Consider the following 9,140-nt stretch of genomic DNA (forward strand, 5'->3'; position numbering starts at 1 on the left):
TTACTAATATAGCCCTTTTCTAATGTTTTAGAAGAGCGTATATTTAGTAGTTTAAAAATATGTAGGACTGACTTGAGAACCAGATTGAGCACTGATATAGTTGCAGCAATATTATATACAAAGCAAGGCATAAAAATAAAATAAAAAAATAATTTGATCAGATTTTGAGGATTTTTCATTTGTTTTTGAGGAACTTAGCAATTTTTTTTGTGGCAACACTGGTTTGAAATGCTTAAGCAATTAGTCTGTTCCTTTGAACTTCGGACTAAAACAGTGGTCGGCAGTGTTGCCAGAACTTTTTGGGCCGACCGGCTAGATTGGCAAAAAAAAAAACGGCTAAAATGTTTTAGTGAAATTTCACATAGACTCTGGCAAAAAACGGCTAAAATGTTTTAGTGAAAATCCACATGCTTTATTTAAATAAATCGCAAGAAACGAAAGACTAGTTAACACCATTAATTTATATCGAGTGTATATTCCTCATCATCAAATGAATCACTATTGTATATATCACCTGAATTCATTAATTTTAAGAGATCGTCATCTACAGTAAAATTATGGCAGCATTTTTCTTCACGTTTTAAACCGTATCTTATATATAAAATAGCGTTTAACGTTTTAACGCACATTGGATTTCTTTGCTTAGTTTTTATTATATTCATTGAACTAAATATTCGCTCTACTTCTGCATTACTTATAGGCAAAACAAGAAAACTAAAAACTAGGTTGCAAAGGTCAGCAAAAGGGTTTTCTCCTAGGCATTTCGAAATTGATAAACTTCGGCCCAAAATTTTACAGTTGAGTCTAAATTACTCCAGGTATGTAACGTTAACCGTTGCCATTGCATCTCTATGGATATTATTTCGTCGGCATTATATTTGTGTTTTTGTTGCTGTAGTTGAACAAATACTTTTGGTTTAATTACTCTTAATGCATTTCCAACCGAAAAAAGTAAATTTTTTTTAGTGTGGCAATATTTGTAGGGAGGCGTTGGCGTAATTCCTTTATTAAAGTGATAATAAAATAGCGACCATTTTCTCGAATTATTTTCTCGGCTTCGTGGTCAAAAGCGTTTGTGCTTACTTTTGTTTTTAAATACTCTTCAAAACTGAGGAAATGGAGCAAGGTATGGTACCAACGGGGAGCATATAGGATCAAATGTGTCCGCGCTAATAACCACTAGGGAGCATAGATGCGAAAGTAAAACATTGAGTTCATTAAAAATCTTCATTGGGTCTGCATTATTGCTTTCGAACAACTTGTTTACTTTTTGCACCTGAAAATTAGGCAAATAGTAAAATCGGCTAAAAACGGCTAACTTTTTTTTTACAAACCGGCTAACAAATCGGCTGCCGGCTAGATCGAATTTTCTCCGGCTAGTTGTTATCAAAACCGGCTAAATCTAGCCGGAAAACGGCTAAAATGGCAACGCTGGTGGTCGGCAAAAGTTAACCCTAGAACACACACCCGGGTACAAATGTATCCACTTTCAACTTTGAAGTTTTGTAACTTTTGCTAACGCTATACCTCCATACCGCTATTTATAGAGTTCAAATTCAAAATTTGAACCAGATCGGACCATTGGTTCAGGAGCTACAGCCTTCCAAACACATTATATACGTAAACACACACCCGGGATACGTTTGTACCCCAATAGTAAAAATCCTCATAATAATAAAAAAAAAACATTTTTTATATTAATTTTTATTTGAAAAATTAAAAATATTCATTTCACACATTATATTATTGACTTTTATTATAAAAATTATAAAAATGCATCTTATATCTAAGGAAAATCATGGCAAATAGAGCAATTTGTTGATGTGACCGAATGTTCAAGACACATTGGCTTCTTACATTTGTCGCACAGCTTTCTGGTTCTTCTACGGCGTTTTTCCTCTTGTGCGTAACATAAATAGCAAGATCCGGACACAGGTTTTGGCGTGCGCGCTGCGGCAGATGTTGATGCTGCTGTTGACACCATTGATTCCACCGGTCGGTTGAAATATGCTTCAATAGCAATTTTAGTCGAAAAATTTCGCGTCACTTGACGATTTATGGCTCTGGCTTCAATAATGGGCATACACAATGCTTCAGCCAAGCTGCGCAGGATCTGCTTACGCTTGTTGTTTGTTCTCCAAGGCAACATAGGGTTATTCAAATCGTAGACAATGTAGGCTGCAAGAGCTGTAATGTCCAACATGTTGAAGAACATCGCTAGTGGCCATCGTTTTGTTTGTCTTTGTGTTGGATATTCCGCAAACATTTGGTCCATTCGATCAACACCACCTTTGGTACGATTATAATATTCAATTATTTCAGGTTTCCCACTGTCAGCTATTTCAGCATCATTATGCATGGTCGAAAGTAAAATTACTGCTTTATTTTTTTTGGGAACATAAGAGCACATTGTCACATTATTTTTGAAGCCAAATGTCGTTGAACCAATTGTCCTGTTTTTGTTCTGCTTCATTTCTTGAGGAATATATGATTTGTTTTTGCGCAAAGTTCCAACGATCGTGAGTTTCCAGGTGAGAAGCAGTTCTGCAACTGGCAAGGTCGTAAACAAATTGTCCATTGTAATGTTTCGGCCACTTCCTTGGTATTTGGCAGACAAATCCTTCACCACTCGTTCGCCTTGGTTCGTTTCCCTACCAGTTTCTGCTTGGCCAGTATATATTTGTCCATGCAGTGGATATGCATTTGTGGCATCGCAAATCCACCAAACCTTGATACCATATTTAGCAGGTTTTGACGGTATGTACTGCGTAAACCGTGTGCGTCCACGGTAAGGAAATAATTGTTCATCAATCGTCAAGCATGAGCTGGGCTTGTAATGTGCAGCAAGATTATTGTTCATCATCGTCCACAACTCACTGATCGGTGCTGCTTTATCAGTTAGTAAGCGTGTTGCACGAGTGTTTTTATCGTCAAATCTTAGGAACCGCAATATCGAACAGAAACGGTTGACTCCCATTGTGGCGCGATATAAAGGATAGTTTTTGACGCTCCATAAATCTCGAACATGTTCTCCATTGCTATGGTTCGCACCAGTCATAATAAGTATGCCAAAAAATGCATACAGCTCTGTTATTGACACAGGCGTCCATGACTTAGGAGTTGTGTTTGGATGCGCATTGTTGTAAGCATTATAAGTTTCTTTTGCTAACTTATTTGTGTGGCGCATAATTATATCAGCCATTTCAACGTTCATGAAACATTTGAATGTTTGCTCTATTGACAACATTTCAGTGCATCTAGCTGGTCCAGAACGTTCTCTTATAATATTTTGTCTGAGTACCTGACGACTTACATTTGGTTCTTTCATCCACTCAGTACCATCACGTGCAACAAATTTTTCGGCACTAGCAGGTAATTCATTATTTTCTTCTACTTCTTCTTCTTCATCATCCTCATAGTCCGCATAATCAGGTATTACTTCTGCGGCACTTTGCGAAACTTCAGCATCGTCATCAGCAATTTCAATGTCATTGATTTGAATTTCTTCTTCATCTTCTGAGTCAAAGTCATAGGGAGCGTCATCGTCACAAATTTCATCAAATAAAGATTGTATATATGATTCTCGCTGTTCCTCAGTTAGCCTGCATAATAAAAAAATTAGTATATGTTTACATTGTTGCTTATTTTACATTTTTTACCTTCTATATGCTGCACTTGATAAATATTCGTTTCTTCTTGAAGTCATTTCGTATCCAGTTATTTATAGTTTCGGTTATATTTATTTTCACTTATATTTTCACTTCTTACACTTTTGAGCACCAAAACAATAATGAAAATATCAACAGGCAGCATTTATAACAACACCTCGTGTGAAAACAACCCTTGCAGCTGCATATAAAATACAAAAACCAGTTATACCAGTGTATTTGCTACCTACGTACCCATACCTTGCGCGACCTTTTTGCACATATCTTTTGAACCAGGTAGAATATTTCAATGAAATAAAAACCAAAATGTGTATTCGTTGTTACTCTACAAGTATATTATTATAAATTATATTATTTTGTTTTGCATTTATCAGGACAACAACAAAAACAAAAATCCACTGTTGCATGTCCTGACTTTATTTGCCCATATCGCTGGAACCAGTACGAATATTCGAATGAAACAAAAGACAAAATACTTGTTATATATTAAAATATACATTTCAAAAAAAAAAATCATAGAAATCAGAAATCGGTTGAATAAGCATTAAAAAAACCGCAAAATAAGGTCCCGGGTACAAACGTATCCCGGGTGTGTGTTTACGTGGTATTTTCTGGGTGTGTGTTCTAGGGTTAAACTGTGTTTGTGTTGGTAAGCACAAGAGAACTCCTTCGCATGAGCAACCCAGTAGGAAATTACGAGAAGTGAAAAAATTTTTAACTTATCGGTCTTCAATAAAAACACATAAATACGTATATTTAACACATACATATGTACATATATGTGCATAGCTCATTTACTATAAAAGTATCATAATCCCAATAAAGCAAAAATCGGGTTAAGTATGCAAGAATGTACATTAGCTCTTTCTTATGATGTGTAAAAATTTTATGGATTACTCGTAGCTCACTAGAACAAAATCAACCTTATCCTGACTTTCGCCCGAAAAAAAAATTCACCCGAAAAATGTTCATCCGCGCATAGTAAATTCACGGAAACAAAAGTGAACCGGCTTGGAGAAAATGAAACTCATGACAAAGCTGAATATGTATTAATTTTTCCCTCGGGAGTATATGTAAATTCAAAACTTTAAAACTGGTTTTCTCGAGTTTATAGTTTGGGTTCATCAACGCCAAATATTGAAAATTTAAATAAAAAAATTGAAATTCATGTTCATCAAAATTTTCCATATCATTATGAAATGATTAAAAATGTCTTTTAATCGCATACATATTGCCTTTAACAACCACCCTATAATTCCTTGGAAAAAAATTAACTTTTTTTCAATAAAAAGTCGTTGTATTTCTTCTTCATCAAAATATTTCCTTATGAAAAGAATCAAAATGTCTTTGAATAGCATATTCTTTATTTTTTAAATGACCTGTAACACAAAAGGCATTGCATGTCACCAAAAGCATTTTCAAGCATGTAATATTTCTCGCAAGGCATTTTTGCATTCAAGAAACAAAGCGCAACAGCCAAACACGATGTTGCTTGCTCAGCGACGACTAAACGAAAGAGCGTAACAAAAGGTATTGGCCCAATGCACGCTTGCTTTGCTTACTTTAGTTTGCTTTGCTTTACTTTGAAGGCTTTTATGGCCTAATGGTAGCTTTGAACGCTGTCATAGTAGTCAGCTGATTTTCAATGCGCGCAAATATACCCGCCATTCTTTGTTGTGCCAGCAAGTATAATTGTGAATTTTAGTTAAAATATATGTTATTAAACAATTATTTGTTACTAAGAACATTATTTTTTACAGATACCTTGCTTTTTTATCGTTCCGGTTTTGGTGAAGCTGCATTTGGCTGCGCCACTCACCACCCGTGTTTATAAGACGTAATATTCAATTGGAGGTAAAAGAGTTTATATTAAACAATTATTTGTTGCTAACAACATTATTTTTTTTTCAGATACCTTGCTTTTTATCGTTCCGGCCACCAGATTCGTTGGTTTTCATAAAGTTTCATTTGGCAGTACAAAATGTTGACTCGAAATGCTGAACAAGTTTTGAGAATTTTCCTAATTTTAGCGAAAATGCGTAAATTAAAACTGCGATTAAAACAGAAGCGCCGATTTTGGGTTCGGAAATTGTACTTAGAGCGACACAAATATGGATTGTTTGAAAGTTCATTAAGAAACTTGGCTGCAGATGAGGAGCAGTTTAACAAGACATTAAGAATGCCCTTTTCGTTATTTAATGTGCTGCACGAATTTCTGGAGGCTTCGCTGACCAAATATTCAATCAGAACACCAATATCGAGCCGCTGCAGACTATTTATAACCCTGATGTAAGAGAAAATCGGTTTTACTTAATAGTATACGTATAATTTTCCATATATGTATCTGGTTTTATTTTTTTGTTGCAGATATTTGGCTCACGGTGGCACTCGGCAATTCCACACAATAGTTCACAGGATCGGCCTGACGACTTTCAGGAAGATTACGTTGGAGACATGTATGACCATATGGGATCTGTTAGCTGACCTGTATGTGGCGACCCCGTCAGAAACGGAATGGGGACGTATTTCCAATGAGTTCAAGTCGCTGTGGAATATGCCCAACTGCGTTGGTTCCATCGACGGAAAGCACATTAATATTACCTGTCCAGCGAATTCAGGGTCGATGTTCTATAATTACAAAGGCAATTATAGTATCGTGCTTTTGGCCGTATGTGATGCCAATTATACCTTTACCTGCGTTGACATCGGAGCATATGGAAGTCAAAGCGATGGCGGTGTCTACCACTTTTCAAAACTGGCAGATGCTATTGAAAATGATAGGCTCGGCCTTCCACATGATCAGCCTCTGCCAGGAGAAACCGAGCCATTTCCACATTATTTAGTAGGAGATGCTGCTTTTCCCTTACGGCGTTATTTAATGCGACCATATCCGGGTAGAGGTATTCCAGAAGAGCAAGAGTATTTCAATAAAAGACTCTCTCGTGCAAGAAGAGTTATAGAAAACGCATTTGGAATACTCACTGCCAAATGGAGAATATTGAGAACGACGCTATGCATGGCCCCGAAAAATGCAGAACAAATAGTGAAAGCTTGTATTGTCTTGCATAATTTTATTAAGTTTTCGTGTGCAAACTATGTAGCAAGCGATTTTGTTGATCGCTACGCAGAGGATGCCACCATCGCTGGCTCATGGCGAAACGAAGTAGTTCCATTGCCCTCAATAAGTAGGGTGTCATCGAACCGAGGCAGTTCAAATAATTATGATTTAAGGGATGCTCTGAAGACACATCTTTTTAACAATAAAATTTAAATAATTACTACTCCCTGAATATGCTTTGTTTTTATTATTTAAGATAGAAAACAAAAATTTGAACTCACAGTATGAGGGCACTTATTGGTAATGTTTTAAATGTCGTCACATCTTTCAGGTTTTTAAATTAATTTTTGTTCAAGGTAAGTATGGCGTTAACATAACATATATTTCATTCAGTCTTTTAAGTTAAAACCGTTTTAAACAGTATAGTGGTTACAAACAATATACCTTTCAGTCTTTTAATTGTTTTGTTTCTTTTTAAGGTACATACAGTAGGCAAACAAATTATAGCCCCACTATATTTGACAAGTTTTAACATATTATTTTTTAATTTTGACTTTTTTATAAAACGGAATTTTTTTACACGGGCTTTGTTAAAGAATTAACTATATTTTTATGAAAAATTTACTAAAATTTAAAAAAAAATGTTAAAACTTGTCAAATATGGTGCGACTATAATTTTTTCGACCACTGTAAATATGGCGTATTTATAAAACAAAAGTGAATTACAAACAATATACTTCTTAGTCTTTTAAGTAATATGTTTCTTTTTAAGGTACTTAAGTATTGCCTATTTATAAAACAAAAGTTGTTACAAACAGTCTACTTTTTAGTATTTTAAATAATAGGGCTGTTCAGGATCCTGTCCATAGGATCTTGCATTTACATATTTCAGTGCATTTGTAAATTCACAACGAAACATGCTCAATGTAAAAATTATAAAAATTGAATTTAGGAAATTTAAAAATTTAAATGACATCCAGTTTGATTTCAATTTTGCGAACTTAATATGTAATCTAATTTAATATGTAATCGAATTTAATATGCAATCTCACCGAAAATGCTTGCTACAATTTCATTGTTTCTAATCAAACACAATTGTACAATTTTTTATAAAAAAAAATATCCAGGTTATTTATTTAAATGTCTCGTAACCGCGTAAGCCTCGTAAACTTGCATCGAAAACCACGCGTTTGGAATAATATCCTGAATATTTTCTTAAAAAAATGTACAATTGTGTTTGATTAGAAACAATGAAATTATAGCAAGCATTTTCTGTGAGATTGCATATTAAATTCGATTACATATTTAATTCGCAAAATCAAAATCAGATTTCATACTAAATTAGATTACATATAAAGTTCGCAAAATTGAATTCAAACTGGATGTCATTTAAATTTTTAAATTTCGTAAATTCAATTTTTATAATTTTTATATTGAGCATAGACGTATTGAAGTACGTCCATTTGAAAATCTAGGCGGCTCTCTTCTGGGACCTTCTCAAACACTTCGCCAATCGCACCCACGAAATTGTTGTGTGTTTTTTTTTGACTATCCACAAACTGACTTACTTCGTTGACTAGATCGTTAAAGGCGGCGTTCTCATCGTTTTTTTTTCTTTTGTCTCTTAGCCGGCGTTGGGGCAGTGGTTTCTTGCTCTTCTATTATAATGTTCCCACTCTCGCCTATTTGGAATCCAAAGGAAGTATCCAGTATATCTGGTTCTTGTCCGAGAACTTCTGGCGTTTGGGAGACGATGTTTGTTGTTGTCCTTAAAATATGTACATATAAATTACAATTTAAAATATAAATACTTGTTGTACAAATGTAAAGTACACTTACTGTCTGGGCGTGACCGTGTCTTTCAAAAACAACATAGCTTCGTAATATGGCCAAGCTCGTCTAAACGACGCAGCACTTCCGCTAGGTTGTTGATCAACCTTCAATTCTATTCCATATCGGTCTCTTAACGATTTCCATCGCTTTCGGCAGTTTTCCTCTGTAAAGTAAAAATATAGTATTCGTCACAATTATTCGTCACAAATTTGTTATAATTTGGTTCGTCCTATTACAAAACTGCTATATGTTTGAAAAACTCTATACTAACCAGGATGTCCCACAGCAGCAGCTACATTTCGCCAAGCCAAATCTTTCTTCACCCGATCGCGGTAACTAAGCTGTCGTTTGTCCCACAAGCAGTTGTGTTTTTCAATCTCTGCTATAAGTTTTTCTTCGAACATCTTGCACTAAAGCTTCCGATATACCAACCAACACACAAGAATCGGATAATACAGCAGCCGGAACGATAAAAAAGTAAGGTATCTGTAAAAAAATATTGTTGTTAGCAACAAATAATATTATTAATAACAGATAATTGTTTAATATAAACTCTTTTACCTCCAGTTGAATATTACGCC

The 9,140-nt window shown here is 34.9% G+C and overlaps 2 protein-coding genes across 2 annotated transcripts; one reads left to right on the plus strand and one right to left on the minus strand.

Annotated features, from left to right (window-relative positions):
* Nucleotides 1–5,328: 5,328 nt before the first annotated feature.
* LOC118753037 (protein ALP1-like) lies at nucleotides 5,329–6,956 on the plus strand. Its single transcript, XM_036487885.1, has 3 exons — nucleotides 5,329–5,522; nucleotides 5,580–5,957; nucleotides 6,036–6,956. The coding sequence occupies exons 2-3, from the start codon at nucleotides 5,650–5,652 to the stop codon at nucleotides 6,937–6,939; spliced, it is 1,212 nt and encodes a 403-aa protein (XP_036343778.1). The 5' UTR covers nucleotides 5,329–5,522; nucleotides 5,580–5,649; the 3' UTR covers nucleotides 6,940–6,956.
* On the minus strand, nucleotides 6,830–9,139 carry LOC118753038 (transcription factor Adf-1-like). The gene is made up of 5 exons (XM_036487886.1): nucleotides 9,121–9,139; nucleotides 8,831–9,045; nucleotides 8,566–8,722; nucleotides 8,295–8,494; nucleotides 6,830–6,918 (listed from the first exon to the last, which is right to left on the minus strand). The coding sequence occupies exons 2-4, from the start codon at nucleotides 8,961–8,963 to the stop codon at nucleotides 8,326–8,328; spliced, it is 459 nt and encodes a 152-aa protein (XP_036343779.1). The 5' UTR covers nucleotides 8,964–9,045; nucleotides 9,121–9,139; the 3' UTR covers nucleotides 6,830–6,918; nucleotides 8,295–8,325.
* Between the last annotated feature and the right edge of the window lies 1 nt (nucleotide 9,140).

Source organism: Rhagoletis pomonella, unplaced genomic scaffold (genome assembly GCF_013731165.1).
Source record: "Rhagoletis pomonella isolate Grant_MI unplaced genomic scaffold, Rhpom_1.0 Rhpom_scaffold_02065, whole genome shotgun sequence".
NCBI classification, from domain to species: domain Eukaryota; kingdom Metazoa; phylum Arthropoda; class Insecta; order Diptera; family Tephritidae; genus Rhagoletis; species Rhagoletis pomonella.

Coding starts and splice junctions, on each gene's coding strand:
- LOC118753038 (XM_036487886.1), bottom strand. CDS start 8,963: ATGTTCGAAGAAAAACTTATAGCAGAGATTGAAAAACACAACTGCTTG. Junction 8,723..8,830: donor TGCTGCTGTGGGACATCCTG/GTTAGTATAGAG, acceptor TTTACTTTACAG/AGGAAAACTGCCGAAAGCGA. Junction 8,495..8,565: donor GACACGGTCACGCCCAGACA/GTAAGTGTACTT, acceptor ACATATTTTAAG/GACAACAACAAACATCGTCT.
- LOC118753037 (XM_036487885.1), top strand. CDS start 5,650: ATGTTGACTCGAAATGCTGAACAAGTTTTGAGAATTTTCCTAATTTTA. Junction 5,958..6,035: donor AGACTATTTATAACCCTGAT/GTAAGAGAAAAT, acceptor TTTTTGTTGCAG/ATATTTGGCTCACGGTGGCA.